General features: G+C 47.0%; 1 protein-coding gene across 1 annotated transcript in view; it reads left to right on the plus strand.

Annotated features, from left to right (window-relative positions):
• ATG2B (autophagy related 2B) overlaps window positions 1-15,749 on the plus strand; it is a 131,134-nt gene that overhangs the window by 47,775 nt on the left and 67,610 nt on the right. Inside the window, exons 11-13 of the mRNA XM_040332169.1 lie at window positions 2,779-3,040; window positions 5,116-5,266; window positions 12,758-12,850. Of these exons, the coding sequence (XP_040188103.1) occupies window positions 2,779-3,040; window positions 5,116-5,266; window positions 12,758-12,850 (506 nt within the window). The remainder of the gene's footprint in view (window positions 1-2,778; window positions 3,041-5,115; window positions 5,267-12,757; window positions 12,851-15,749) is intronic.

Here is a 15,749-nt window from a genome sequence, read left to right on the forward strand (position 1 = left end):
AAACGCTTATTGCATTTTATACCAAAAATATGTAGAAGAATATGTATTTGCCTAAACTGAGGAACAAATCGTTTATTTTTTATTTTTGGGGGATTTTTATTAGAGCAAAAAGTAAAAAATATTCATTTTTTTTTTTTCAAAATTGTCGCTCAACAAATAAAAACCGCAGAGGTGATCAAATACCACCAAAAGAAAGCTCTATTTGTGGGAAAAAAAGGACGCCAATTTTGTTTCGGACCGCGCAATTGTCAGTTAAAGCGACGCAGTGCCGAACCGCAAAAAGTGGCCCGGTCATTGACCAGCAAAATGGTCCGGGGCTGAAGTGGTTAAAGCTAAATTAAACCCTCCTATCCTTTACAGCCAAGGACATTGCTTCTGTTTGATCTGCAACTACCATGATGCTGTGATCAGTTATGACACCAGCCATTTGATGGTTTGACAGTTTGGTTGAGGACACTGGCAAATGTGACAGTTGGACCCCTTTCACGCTGAGGCGTTTTTCAGGCGCTTTAGGCTGCATTCACACCTTGGCGTTCAAAATCGCGGCGTTTTGTCCCGCGAATTGCGGCGACAAATTGCGGCGTTTTGTACCGCGATTTGCGGCGACAAAACGCTGCGATTGTGAATGCAGCTGTACCCCCTCTATGGAGATGGTTCACATCTCCTATGCCGAAAGCCGCCTGAAAAAAAGGTCCGGGACTTGTTTTCAGGCAGCAGGCGTACGGCGTTCGGTGTGGAGATGTGAACCATCTCCATAGAGGGCAATGTGAAATCATCCCTCCAGCGTCTCAGGGGCGCCTGCGGCGTCGCACTACAGGCGTATATACGCCTAGGTGTGAACAGAGCCTTAGTGCTAAAAATATTACCTGTAAAATGCCTCATTTGTAGTCCCAATGTGAAAGCCTGAGTGCTTTCACACTGGGGCGGTGCGCTTGCAGGACGCTAGAAAAAGTCTTGCAAGCAGCATCTTTGGGGTGGTTTGCGAGCGGTGTATACACTGCCCCTGCCCTTTGGAATGCATGGGCTGCGTTGCTGAAGCGCCTGCAAAGCGCTTCGGCAGTGGCGCTACAGGGGAGCTTTTAACCCTTTTCTAAAGGGTAAAAGCGCCCGCTCCCACCCGAATAGTGGTAAAGCGCCACTAAAACTAGCGGCACTTTACCGCTACCGCCCCCAGTGTGAAAGGGTTTTTGGCAATCCCAGTATTCCAGGAATGCAACTGTGTTTTGAAACGGTTAAATTGATGGGTTTAGTTTCGCTTTATGATTTATTGCTGCTCGGGGGCTTTGGGCTTCAGCAAAATGGCAGCCTCCAGCACGACGAAACCGGAGCAATGCTGGAGGCAATTTACAGCACACACTCATTTAGGTAGCATAATTTAATATTGTGGAATGTATGTTCTGTGCTAAAGAACATCATTTTTTTATCAAGTTGTTATGTGTAAAGTTCCACATTAAGTAAAAATGGAAAGTCACAATAAAAGGAGGTTAGAGTAGGTAGAGAAGAAAGAGAAAATGAGGCGAGAAGGGGGCACCTGACTATGGGGAGGTTTATTTGATCATCCCAACGAAATTTGGGCGGACGGTAGTTTTTCAGTGCCTGAGAATCCATGCATGGCCAGCCAATATATGAAATCAAAATCGTTCCTTTTTATTGGTTGGCTGTGGCTTTATTAACTACTACTTGACCTCCAGAAGATTTACTACCCTTCATGACCAGGCCATTTTTGCGATACGGCACTGCGTTATTTTAACTGAGAATTGCGCGGTCAATGCGACTCTTTACCCAAATAAAATGTATGTCCTTTTTTCCCCACAAATAGAGCTTTCTTTTGGTGGTATTTGACCACCTACTAGATGCGTGATCCTGCGCAGCAGAGCTGCCATGCTGCCGTATATGCAAGTTATACGGTCGGCAAGCGGTTAAAGCGCATGTATGAATATATTGGGCTAGATTCAGCAAAGAATTACGCCGGCGTATCCATAGATACGCCGCGTAAATTCAAAGCTGCGCGGCGTATCTACTTTCTGTATTCAGAAAGCTAGATACGCCGACATTGGCCTAAGATACGACTGGCATAAGTCTCTTACGCTGTCGTATCTTAGGGTGCATTCTCACGCTGGCCGCTAGGTGGCGCTCCCGTCGTTTTCAGCGGAGAGTATGCAAATTACCTAGATATGCCGATTCACAAACGTACGTGCGCCCGGCGTTCGTTGTTTGCGTAAGGCTTTTTCGGCGTAACGTTGTGCCTGCTTCTATGAGCCGCACTCAATGTTAAGTATGAACGTCGTTCCCGCTTCGATTTCTTGCGTAAGTCGTTTGCGAATAGGGCTGGACGTAATTTACGTTCAACTCGAAACCAATGACGTCCTTGCGACGTCATTTGGAGCAATGCACACTGGGATATGTACACGGACGGCGCAAAACGTCAATCACGTCAGGTCAACACACATTGATATAAAACACGCCCCCCCTTACACATTTAAATTATGCGCGCTTACGCCGGTCCCATTTACGCAACGCCGCCGAAACTTACGGAGCAAGTGCTTTGTGAATACTGCACTTGCTCCTGTAATTTGCGGCGGCGTAGCGTAAATACGATACGCTGCGCCACCGTTAGATTGCGCGCCCCTACCTGAATCTAGCCCACTGTATTGTCCATTTTTTTTCTGTTGTCTGAAAGCTACCTAGAAAAAAAAATATATATATCTCTATATAACCTTTTTACTTGAACCTGCTCTGTTAAATGAATAAAACTACACATGGACTCCTCTATTGCAGCACTACCGGCCCGTTCAGCCTCTGTGGATGAATCTAGACCAGAGCTCGTGTTCAGACTGGCCGTAGGCTCGTTATCTGTCTCCGTGCTCCATATAGACCCCCTGCCACCGACAGAGGCCACGTCAAACCCTAACCCGCTGACCCCACTGTCAGTTGGCTTCTTCAGCCGCATAGAGGCGCTACAACCGCAGACTTTCACGCAGAACGACTTTGCCTGTCTACGAAATATCTTTGCGGAAGCCTGCACTCATGATCACCTCAGGTACCCATAAGTCTTATTGTGTTTCTTCTTGAACTATGGCTACGGCAAAACCACTGCAATGGGGTAGATTTACTAAAGCTGAAGCACTCAGAATCTGGTGCCACTATGCATGGTAGCCAATCAGCTTCTAACTTCAGCTTGTTCAGTTAAGCTTTGGCAATAAAACCTGGAAGCTGATTGGTTCCTATGCAGAAGTGAGCCTGATTTTGCACCCTGCAACTTTAGTAAATAAACCCCAATGTGTTAATTAGGCACAGTGACGTGTGGGGGGGGGGGGGCGGGGAAGAATGAGTCCTGGTCATGTGACTTGACAAATTCCTGTGACCAATCTTAGGCCCCTTTCACACTGGGGCGGGGGCTGCATCAGCGGTAAAGCGTTATACCGCCAATTTCGCGGCGCCATTCGGCCGCTAGTGGGGCGGTTTTACCCCCTGCTAGTGGCGGAGAAAGGGTTAAAAAGGGTTAAAAATCACTCACTTTTCCTTACGGGTTCATGGACCTTGGCTGTGTAAGTGGCCAGAGCTGCGAAGACGTCACTCCTGCGCGGGAACCGCTGCTTACGGCACGGGTGGCTGTTTTTTTAAAACGCAAGTATCATAACGTCATCTGCTGCATATATAGTTAATTTCTCCTAAACGGTGCACTATTAGATATTTACAGTACCTATAGGTAAGCTTTATCATAGGCTTACCCATAGGTTCAAAAATGCCTCTGCCCTGCCAAAGGTAGAAACTGTTCAGGGGAGGCAGAGATCGAAAGGGGGGCAGTGATGTAAGAGAGATAAGGGGGTTATGACTGGGGCTGTGATTGCTAAGGGCGCTGTGATATAAAGGGGACTGCACTGTAAAGGGGCATTGTAAAAGGGGACTGCACTGTAAAGGGGCGCTGTGATATAAAGGGGACTGCACTGTAAAGGGGCGCTGTGATTTAAAGGGGACTGCACTGTAAAGGAGCGCTGGGATTTAAAGGGGACTGCACTGTAAAGGGGCGCTGGGATTTAAAGGGGACTGCACTGTAAAGGAGCACTGGGATTTAAAGGGGACTGCACTGTAAAGGAGCGCTGGGATTTAAAGGGGACTGCACTGTAAAGGGGCGCTGTGATATAAAGGGGACTGCACTGTAAAGGGGCGCTGGGATATAAAGGGGACTGCACTGTAAAGGGGCGCTGTGATATAAAGGGGACTGCACTGTAAAGGGGCGCTGGGATATAAAGGGGACTGCACTGTAAAGGGGCGCTGTGATATAAAGGGGTGCTGTGATATAAAGGGAACTGCACTGTAAAGGGGCGCTGTGATATAAAGGGCACTGCACTGTAAAGGGGCGCTGTGATATAAAGGGCACTGCACTGTAAAGGGGCGCTGTGATATAAAGGGCACTGCACTGTAAAGGGGCGCTGTGATATAAAGGGGACTGCACTGTAAAGGGGCGCTGTGATATAAAGGGCACTGCACTGTAAAGGGGCGCTGTGATATAAAGGGCACTGCACTGTAAAGGGGCGCTGTGATATAAAGGGCACTGCACTGTAAAGGGGCGCTGTGATATAAAGGGCACTGCACTGTAAAGGGGCGCTGTCATATAAAGGGCACTGCACTGTAAAGGGGCGCTGTGATATAAAGGGCACTGCACTGTAAAGGGGCGCTGTGATATAAAGGGGACTGCACTGTAAAGGGGCGCTGGGATATAAAGGGGACTGCACTGTAACCAGGCGCTGTGTTATAAAGGGGGCTGCACTTTAAAGGGACATTGTAATAATTACATTGCCCCTTTCCAGTGCAGTCCCCTTTATATCTCAGTGCAGTCCCCTTTTTATCACAGTTAAATCCCTCGGTCTGTGGGAAAAATGACTGCCATGAAACCGGTCCCTGGTGCCAAAAAGGTTGGGGACTGCAGCAATAATGCATCCCACCACAATTTAGGACAGATAAGCGCCACTATATTATATTTATGATTTTTGGGTTTGAATACTCTTTGAAGATGAATGGTAGTGGTTAATTTAACATCATTATAGCCAAAACATAAATGAATCTATTATATGCATATGCTTTAAACTAATTGTTGTCTTTATCTCTTGAAAGGTTCCTAGGGACTCAAATAAAAATCTCCCATGAACAGCGGCAGAGGTCCGGTGCTCGGAGTTTCAGCACTGACGTTTGTATTGGGCAGACTGAGCTCCTAGAGTGCCTTTTCCCCAGCGATTCCCAGTCTGTTCCTCCTCACTATACAGAGGTAACATGGATGGATGTGTCCTTTTTTTGCTGATTAGCCACTTCCAGACCTGCGCACGACGATGTACGTCTTCTTTTTAAAGATGGATATCTCGGTAACGGCAGCAGCTGCTGCCACAACCGAGGTATCCATCTTTAGTGTGAGCTGTCCTGTACAAGATAACGGCGGTCTTCGTGGCGGATTCGCCGTGAGATCGCCGTTATCGGTGGCGGAAGAGGGGGCCCGCCCCCTCCCGCTGCTCTCCCGCGCCCTCCGCCGCTTACCGGAGCCGTCGGTAGCGGCGGAGGAGATCGGGTGCGCTCGGCTGCTGACTGGGGACGCGACTGAAGGAAAAATCTCCTTCACCCGTCCCCATAGCTCTGCTGCGCGGAAGTGACGTCAAAACGTCAGTCCCGCCCAGCCTCTTAAAGAAACATTTTTTTTCTTTATCGTACATCACGGGACACAGAGCGGCATTCATTACTATATGGGTTATATGGAGTACCTTCAGGTGTAGACACTGGCAATCTCAAACAGGAAATGCCCCTCCCTATATAACCCCCTCCCATAGGAGGAGTACCTCAGTTTTTCCGCCAGTGTCTTAGGTGTTAGTCATGGTTTAGCTTGCCTCCGCATCCTTGGGATTAGGTGAGCTAACCGGTTCTGTCCAAAAAAGCCTCAGCGCTAAAGTGGTCAGTAACCGGACCCCAAACCCTTGGGGTATAGCCCATAATGCTTTTCTTTTTAGAGAGCTGGACCCTGGGCCCAGAACTTAGAAACCTTTGGGTGCCTAATGTTTCTGTTGCCAGAGTGCTATATGGGCCCAGGACAGTGGATCCTTCATAGGAACCCAGGGCCTGAAGGTCTAGACATCCCCACCGAGATGGGGGAAGATTGGGCCTCTTGCTTGGCAAAGTCCTGCGGCATGGAGCAGGTAAGTGAGGGGAAAACTTGCGGAACTTGGTTCTTAGCAGGTTTTTTCTGGGGGGTCACAGGGGACATGCCTAAAGTTATGCACTGCATCTGGCAAACTAGTCACATATCATAAAGATAGGATGGCTCTATATGTATTATTCCCCATAAGATGTGACCTCCCTTGTAGTGTTGGAAAAGCATTGAGTGGGGCCTGTGTGATATAAAAGTATATGTGTGTGTCAGAGAGCTGTGCTTACCTGCAAGCCTCCAGGCGATGCTCCATTCAGTCTTCCTCCTCAGAGCCTGCAAGGCAGGCAAAACGCTGACCTCCTCATGGTTCCAGGCTGCAGGCTGCAGTTTGCTGGAGCAGAGAGGTCCCTTCCTCCCAACCCCACCCCCCCCTGTCGGGAGGGGCATTTCCTGTTTGAGATTGCTGGGGGGGAAGGGCGGGTCTGTGGCTTAAGGAAGGGGCGGCCCTTCCTTGTTTGTTCCATATAGCTCATTCAATACTTTGGAACCGAGGAGGAAAGACCTGAACGGCAAGCACGGGGCGCCGAGGACACACAGTGGCCAGAAAGAATATTGCAGTCTTCAGAAAGACTGTTTTCAAGCCTAGGAATAGGCTGTTTCTTTTCCATCTCATAGTTTTTCTTGCAATACTACTCAGGGGGACAGAATGTTTTTTCTTTCCTAGATTTGAAAAAAAAAAAAAAAAAAGTGTCATCTAGGGGAGAGGAAGCATTTTTTATCCCCCAAACAGGTGTTTGGGCATTTAACTATTTATAAGTCCCAGGTACCAATAAGTAGCAGGTGTACCTCGGTATTGTACCATGGCATCAAAAAACAAGGGTACAAGAGGTGGGGATTCCCCCAGAGAGTCTGAGGTCTCGGACAAAGCTATGCCGCTGCTTTCCCCACAGGGAGCCTTGGGGCCATCGGGATCTGGGGCTGGAGCTGACGCGGGTCAGTCCAACCCTAAGATGGTCACGGAGGAGGTATTACTCACCTCTTTAAAAGAGATGCAGAAAAGCATGGGTAAAATGATAGCCGCAGCTATGCGGGGCAGTAAGCGGAATAGATCTCCGTCGCCCGAGCGCGGACCCTCAGAAGAGGAGGTCCTTTCCTCAGGGGAATTGGACGACCTCTTGGACAAGGACCAAGTAGGTTCAGGGATCGAAGATCCGGATACAGAGGAGTCTGGGGCAGTCTCCCTGAGGGAGAGCTGGTGGATTCAAGGATTGTCGGACTTGGTCCATAGGGCATTCAACTTGCCAGTACCAGATCTCCAGGTATCGACGGTTTCAGCTTTGGGCTCACTGAGGGCGCCTCAAAGCAATGCTGTGTTTCCGATCCATCCTCTATTAGAGGGAGTTTTGTTCCAAGATTGGAACAAGCCAGATAAGATCTTCTTACCACCTAAAAGGTTCTCTGTCCTATATCCTATGGAAGAAAAATTTTCCAAAAGATGGGCTACTCCTGCAGTGGACGCAGCCATCTCATGTGTTAACAAATCGTTAACATGCCCTGTAGAAAACATACAGGTGTTCAAGGATCCAGTTGATAAGCGCTTGGAAGCACTACTTAAGAACTCCTTCACTACTGCAGGGGCAGTAGTACAGCCAGCTGTGGCTGCGATTGGGGTCGCTCAAGCATTATCGGATCAATTTAAGCAGATGCTTAAACTTATTCCTGCCCAGCAGGCAGAAGAATTTTCGGATGTCCCTAAGGCCATATGTTTTACGGTAGACGCAATCAAGGATTCTATCCAGCAAGCGTCACGTTTATCGTTATCCCTTATCCATATGAGAAGACTCTTATGGTTAAAAAGCTGGGAGGCTGAGCCCCCATGCAAGAAGCTCCTGGTAGGGTTCCCCTTCCATGGAGGACGACTCTTCGGAGAAGACCTAGATAAATACATTCAGACCATTTCAAACGGCAAGAGTACTCTCTTGCCAACTAAGAAGAAGGTTCAGGGGCCTGCGTTTAAACGACAGTATTCCCCTGGGCAGGGGCCCTCTAATGCCAAACAGTATCGACGGCCTCCTGCAAAAGCAAACTTCGGCTTCAACAGCAAATCACAAGGACAGGCTGTTAGAGGCAAAAGGCAGTGGTTTCGCAAACCAGCAAAACCAGCCCCCAAGCCAACCTTATGAAGGGGCGCCCCCACCCACGAAGGTGGGGGGAAGGCTGCGACTCTTTTCAGAGATTTGGGAAGCCAGCATTCCCGACGAGTGGGTACGGTCTTCCGTGGCCACAGGCTACAAATTAGATTTCCTAAGGTTTCCTCCTCCTCATTTCCAGGAGTCGAGGATTCCAAACGATCCGGAAAAGGGAGCCGCATTAAGATCGGCATTAGATCATCTACTTTCCCAGGAAGTAATAGTAGAGGTACCAGTCCTGGAACAGGGGCTGGGTTTCTACTCCAACCTATTCATCATCCCAAAATCCAATGGAGATGTCAGGCCAATTTTGGACCTAAAGATGGTAAATGCATATCTAAAGATCCGCTCATTTCGGATGGAATCCGTGCGGTCAGCAGCTGCCACACTCCAGAAGGACGACTTCATGGCGTCCATAGACATAAAGGATGCCTACCTTCATGTTCCAATTTATCAGCCACATCAAAGATATCTACGCTTCATGGTGGCTTCGCGTCACTTCCAATTCGTGGCGCTTCCCTTCGGGTTGGCTACGGCCCCCCGGGTGTTCACGAAGGTCCTAGCCCCGATCCTAGCCAAGCTAAGGATCCAAGGGGTCACGATCCTAGCATACCTGGACGACCTCCTAGTCATAGACCACTCGTCTCCCGGCTTGGAGCGAGCAGTGGCCCTCACGGTCCAATACCTCGAGAGGTTCGACTGGGTCCTAAATCGAGAAAAGTCAGCTTTCCAGCCCACAAGGCAGTTGGAATATCTCGGCATGAGATTAGACACAGAACAACAAGGAGTGTTCCTACCTCTGAGGAAGGTAAAAGCCATCAAGGAATTAATCCTACTGGTTCTAAGCAAGAAAGAACCGACTATTCGCCTATGTATGAGGTTACTAGGCAAGATGGTGGCCACGTTCGAGGCGGTACCATACGCCCAGAGCCACACTCGCATCCTACAGGCAGCCATCCTGTCAGCATGGAGCAGAAGGCCACAGGCCTTGGATATCCCGTTGCCGCTCTTATCAAGAGTCCGACAAAGTCTGTGTTGGTGGTTAGACCCTCAGAATCTACTGAAGGGGAAGTCTTTCAGCCCAGTGGCTTGGAAGATAGTGACCACAGACGCCAGCCTGACGGGCTGGGGAGCAATTTTGGATGGTTGCACTCGCCAAGGTACTTGGGCAAAGCCAGAGAAGCAGTTGCCCATCAACATCTTGGAGCTCAGAGCTGCTCGACTAGCCCTCAGGGCTTGGACGTCAAAATTGCAGGGGTTCCCGGTGAGAATTCAATCAGACAATGCCACGGCCGTGGCATACATAAATCACCAAGGGGGAACCAGGAGTCAAGCCGCTCAGAGAGAGGTGAGCTTGATTCTCCTATGGGCAGAGGCGCATGTGCCCTGCATATCGGCAATATTCATTCCAGGAGTGGACAACTTTCAGGCGGACTTCTTAAGCCGCCAGACTCTATGGCCGGGGGAATGGTCTCTGCATCCACAAGTCTTTCAAGCACTCTGCCAAAGATGGGGAGTGCCGGACGTGGATATCATGGCATCGAGACTCAACAAGAAACTTCTTTATGCGTTTCCCCCGCTCCAGTTACTACCCCGCCTGCTGCGCAGGATCCGGGTGGAACACATACCAGTCATCCTGGTAGCTCCAGCATGGCCCAGAAGGGCATGGTACTCACTCATCCTAAAGATGGTAGTGGGAGACCCTTGGACTCTTCCTCTACGGCCAGACCTGCTATCGCAAGGTCCGATCCTCCACCCTGCCTTACGGCATCTAAATTTGACGGCCTGGAAGCTGAATCCCTGATTCTCAGGGGTAGAGGTCTGTCTCAGAAAGTAGTCTCTACCCTAATCAGAGCCAGGAAACCGGTCTCTAGGGTGATTTATTACAGGGTCTGGAAGGCCTATGTAGGCTGGTGTGAGTCCAAGCGATGGCTTTCTCGCAAATTTACCATCGATAGAGTATTAAGTTTTCTCCAGCTAGGAGTGGATAAAGGATTGGCATTAAGCACAATCAAAGGACAGATTTCTGCTCTGTCAGTGTGGTTTCAGCGGCCGCTGGCCACCCACTCGCTGGTTAAGACCTTCCTTCAAGGGGTCTTACGTATTAGACCTCCAGTTAAATCCCCGCTTTGTCCGTGGGATTTAAATCTTGTTCTGTCAAGCTTACAGAAACAACCGTTTGAGCCGTTGGCTGAAATTCCTTTGGTTCTACTGACAAGGAAGTTAGTATTTTTGGTTGCCATAGTTTCCGCAAGAAGAGTTTCGGAGCTAGCGGCCTTATCCTGTAAGGAACCATATCTTGTTTTTCATAAGGACAGGGTCGTTCTCCGCCCTCATCCTTCCTTCCTACCGAAGGTCATATCCAGTTTTCATTTGAACCAGGATTTGGTATTACCATCCTTCTTCCCTAAACCTACTTCCAGAAAGGAAGGGTTGCTGCATACCTTGGATATTGTCAGGGCCATGAAGGCCTATCTTAAAGCTACAAAGAAGATCCGGAAAACAGATGTGCTGTTCATTCTACCGGATGGGCCCAAGAAGGGGCAGGCAGCTGCAAAGTCCACCATTTCTAGGTGGATTAAGCAATTAATCACTCAGGCCTACGGCTTGAAAGGGTTGCCTCCTCCAGTATCATTAAAGGCTCATTCTACTAGAGCCATGGGCGCCTCCTGGGCAGCACACCACCAGATCTCTATGGCTCAAGTTTGCAAGGCGGCAACCTGGTCTTCTGTCCACACGTTTACAAAATTCTACAAGTTGGACGTAAGAAGGAATACTGATACTGCCTTCGGGCAGGCAGTGCTGCAGGCTGCAGTTTGAGACCCTCGGATTCCGGGGGCTCCTCTTTTTTGAGTTAAATTTAAAATGTAAAATTATTTTTCTCAACTAAGTTGGATTTATTATGATTTGAGTATATCTCTAAATTAAATCCTTTTGTCTTGGAGATGTTCTCCCTCCCCTCATTGTAAGCATTGCTTTGGGACATCCCATATAGTAATGAATGCCGCTCTGTGTCCCGTGATGTACGATAAAGAAAAAGAGATTTTTAATACAGCTTACCTGTAAAATCTTTTTCTTGGAGTACATCACGGGACACAGAGCTCCCACCCCTCTTTTTGGGGACCATTTTGGGAGGCATACTGCTTGCTACAAAACTGAGGTACTCCTCCTATGGGAGGGGGTTATATAGGGAGGGGCATTTCCTGTTTGAGATTGCCAGTGTCTACACCTGAAGGTACTCCATATAACCCATATAGTAATGAATGCCGCTCTGTGTCCCGTGATGTACTCCAAGAAAAAGATTTTACAGGTAAGCTGTATTAAAAATCTCTTTTTTTTTGTCATTTGAAAAAATTTGTTTCAAATTTTTTGTTTTTTTCTTGCATTTTAGTCTAAATATGAGATCTGAGGTTTTTTTTGACCCCAGATCTCATATTTAAGAGGACCTGTCATGCTTTTTTCTATTACAAGGGATGTTTACATTCCTTGTAATAGAAAATCAAAGTGATCACATTTTTATTTTTTTCAGTGTAAAAAGTAATAAAATAAATAAAACATTTTTTTTTTAAAGTGCCCCGTCGAGCTCGCGCGCAGAAGCGAGCGCATACGTGAGTAGCGCCTGCATATGAAAACGGTGTTCAAATCACACAAGTGAGGTATCACCGCGATCGTTAGAGCGAGAGCAATAATTCTAGCCCTAGACCTACTCTGTAGCTCAAAAAATGCAACCCATAGAATTTTTTAAACGTCGCCTATCGAGATTTTTAAGGGTAAAAGTTTGACGCCATGCCACGAGCGGGCGCAATTTTTAAGCGTGACATGTTGGGTATCATTTTACTCGGCGTAACATTATCTTTCACAATATATAAAAAAAATTGGGCCAAAATTATTGTTGTCTTATTTTTTAATTCAAAAAAGTGATTTTTTTCCAAAAAAAGTGCGCTTGTAAGACCGCTGCGCAAATACGGTGTGACAAAAAGTATTGCAATGACCACTATTTTATTCTCTAGGGTGTTAGAAAAAAAATATATATAATGTTTGGGGGTTTTAAGCAATTTTCTAGCAGAAAAAAACTGTTTTAGTCTTGCAAACACCAAATCTGAAAAACACCTAAGGTCTGGAAGTGGTTGGAGGTCAATGTATTGTAAATTCAGTAAAGCGAATTCTATACTGAAAAAAATATACAATACTATTACTAACCACCTTCTAAAAATGCTAGAAGTCTTGCTGATCTTTACTTCTAGTCAATGACCAGGAACAAGCATGCAGAAAAGGAGGTTTTAACTTCACTCTGACTTTGCTGTTTTAAAAGTTATTGTAGCCAGAGATAACCAGGCAACTAGCATTTTCAGATGGAGGTTGGCATTGCCAGACTATATATTTCCCTCTGTACAGGTTTCCTATAACAGCTTTTTTTTTTTTTTCTCTTTTTGTAAAGCTCCTAAAATTTGATTTGGAAAATGATGTGGACAGCAGATCATCTCCATGCATTCACCTGCATTATAAGCATTTAGAGACCAGAGGAGCTCAGGTGAGTTGTAACATTTATTTTTTGCTGTGGTGGACACTGGCCCAGATTCAAAAAGGAATTGCGCCTGTGTAACCATAGGTTACACAGCGCAATTGCTTACTTGCCCCGGCGTTACGAATGCTCCTGATTCAGGAACATCGTAACGCCGACTGCAGCCTAAAATCTGCGTGGCATAAGGCTCTTATGCCCGCATATCTTAGGCTGCATTCTAGCGATGGCCGCTAGGAGGCGTTCCCGTTGTGCTCAGTGTATAGTATGCAAATTGCATACTAACACCGATTCACAACGTTGCGTGAGCCCTGCGTACGCAATTTACGTAGTTTGCGTACGTCGGGTTTCGCGTAAGGTTGCACATCCTAAAAGCAGGGGCAGCCAATGCTAAAGAATACCCGTCGTTCCCGCTTCGCAAAATTTGAAATCTACGTCGTTTGCGTAAGTGATTCGTGAATGGCGCTGGACACCATTCACGTTCACTTTGAAGCAAATGACGTCATTTGCCGCAATGCACGTCGGGAAAGTTTCCCGACGGAGCATGCGCTCTACGCTCGGCGCGGGGGCGCGCCTAATTTAAATGATTCCCGCCCCCTACGGGATCATTTACATTAGGCGCCCTTACGCAGGGCAAGTTTACACAGCGCACACGCAATTTACGAGCTACTGCTCCGTGAATCGCGGGTAGCGCAGGAAATTTGCGGGGGCGCAGGGCAAAAACGCTGCAATGCGCCTCCGTAACTAAGGGGCAAATCTACCTGAATCCGGGCCCCTGCTGGTACTACCGTTTTCTATGAATGAAACTCAATTTATGAATGGAGGAGACAGACTATTCAGTCATCCGCCCATCCTCCATTCATTGATCTGGTTTCATTCATAGAAGCTGTAGTATTGACTTCTATAAATGAAGGAACTAGGTGGAAAGGGTGGGAATAAACTGACATGGTTGATGTGATCTGTTAACCACTTAAGACCCGGACCTTTAGGCAGCTAAAGGACTCGGCCAGTTTTTGCGATTCGGCACTGCGTCGCTTTAACTGACAATTGAGCGGTCGTGCGACGTGGCTCCCAAACAAAACTGGCGTCCTTTTTTCCCCACAAATAGAGCTTTCTTTTGGTGGTATTTGATCACCTCTGCGGTTTTTATTTTTTGTGCTATAAACAAAAATAGAGCGACAATTTTGAAAAAAATGCAATATTTTTGCTATAATAAATATCCCCCAAAAATATATATATAAAAAAAAGTTTAGGCTGATACGTATTCTTCTACCTATTTTTGGTAAAAAAAATCGCAATAAACGTTTATCGGTTGGTTTGCGCAAAATTTATAGCATTTACAAAATAGGGGATAGCTTTATTGCATTTTTATTAATTTTTTATTTTTTTTTTACTTCTACTAATGGCGGCGATAGGTGATTTTTTTTTTTTTTTTTTTTGTGACTGCGACATTATGGCGGACACTTCGGACAATTTTGACACATTTTTGGGACCATTGTCATTTTCACAGCAAAAAATGCATTAAAAATGAAAGGGTTATGTGTGACCTCATGTCTGTTTCTAACTGTAGGGGGGTGTGGCTGTAGGTGTGACGTCATCAATTTTGTTTCCCTATAAAAGGGAACACACGATCGATCACGGCGCCACAGTGAAGAACGGGGAAGCTTTTTTTTTTTTTGCAAAAATGAATACACCCCAATGAAAGTCTACATTTTAGACAACAAAAATCTTAATTAACAAGAACTCAAGTGCAGGTGAGCCTAATAATTCATTAAACAAACAGTTGTCCAGCAGACAGTTGATTATAAAAGGGAGTTACTTAACAAAGAAAACTCCTCCCATTTCATGCTGTCTGCAATGGCACCACATGGAAGAGAAACGTCCCAAGGCCTGGGAAAGAAAATCATACACAAGAAAGGTGAATCCTACAAGAAGATCAGCAAAGTTGTTTACTTGTCAGTCACAATACTGGAGCAAAAGTGATTACAAAAAGTTAACAAAGGGCCAGATTCAAGAAGCAATTGCGCCTGTGTAACCATAGATTACACGGCGCAATTGCTTACTTGCTCCGGCGTAGCGAATGCTCCTGATTCAGGAACATCGCTACGCCGACTGCAGCCTAAAATCTGCGTAGCATAAGGCTCTTATACCACGCAGATTTTAGGCAGGCTGCATTCTTGCGTTGGCCGCTAGGGGGCGCTCCCATTGTGCTCAGTGTATAGTATGCAAATTGCATACTAACACCGATTCACAACGTTGCGCGAGCCCTGCGTACGCAAATTACGTAGTTTGCGTACGTCGGGTTTCGCGTAAGGTTACACATCCTAATAGCAGGCGCAGCCAATGCTATAGGATACCCACGTTCCCGCGTCGCGATATTTAAAATCTACGTCGTTTGCGTAAGTGAATCCTGAATGGCGCTGGACGCCATTCACGTTCACTTTGAAGCAAATGACGTCCTTGCGACGTCATTTGCCGCAATGCACGTCGGGAAAGTTTCCCGACGGAGCATGCGCTCTACGCTCGGCGCGGGAGCGCGCCTAATTTAAATGATTCCCGCCCCCTACAGGATCATTTACATTAGGCGCCCTTACGCAGGGCAAGTTTACACAGCGCACACGCAATTTACGGAGCTACTGCTCCGTGAATCGCGGGTAGCACAGGAAATTTGCGAGGGCGCAGGGGAAAAACGCTGCCCTGCGCCTCCGTAACTAAGGGGCAAATCTACCTGAATCCGGGCCCCTGCTGGTACTACCGTTTTCTATGAATGAAACTCAATCTATGAATGGAGGAGACAGACTATTCCGTCATCCGCCCATCCTCCATTCATTGATCTGGTTTCATTCATAGAAGCTGTAGTATTGACTTCTATAAATGAAGGAACTAGGTGGAAAGGATGGGCATAAACTGA

This window comes from Rana temporaria, chromosome 13 (genome assembly GCF_905171775.1).
Source record: "Rana temporaria chromosome 13, aRanTem1.1, whole genome shotgun sequence".
Taxonomy (NCBI): Eukaryota; Metazoa; Chordata; class Amphibia; order Anura; family Ranidae; genus Rana; species Rana temporaria.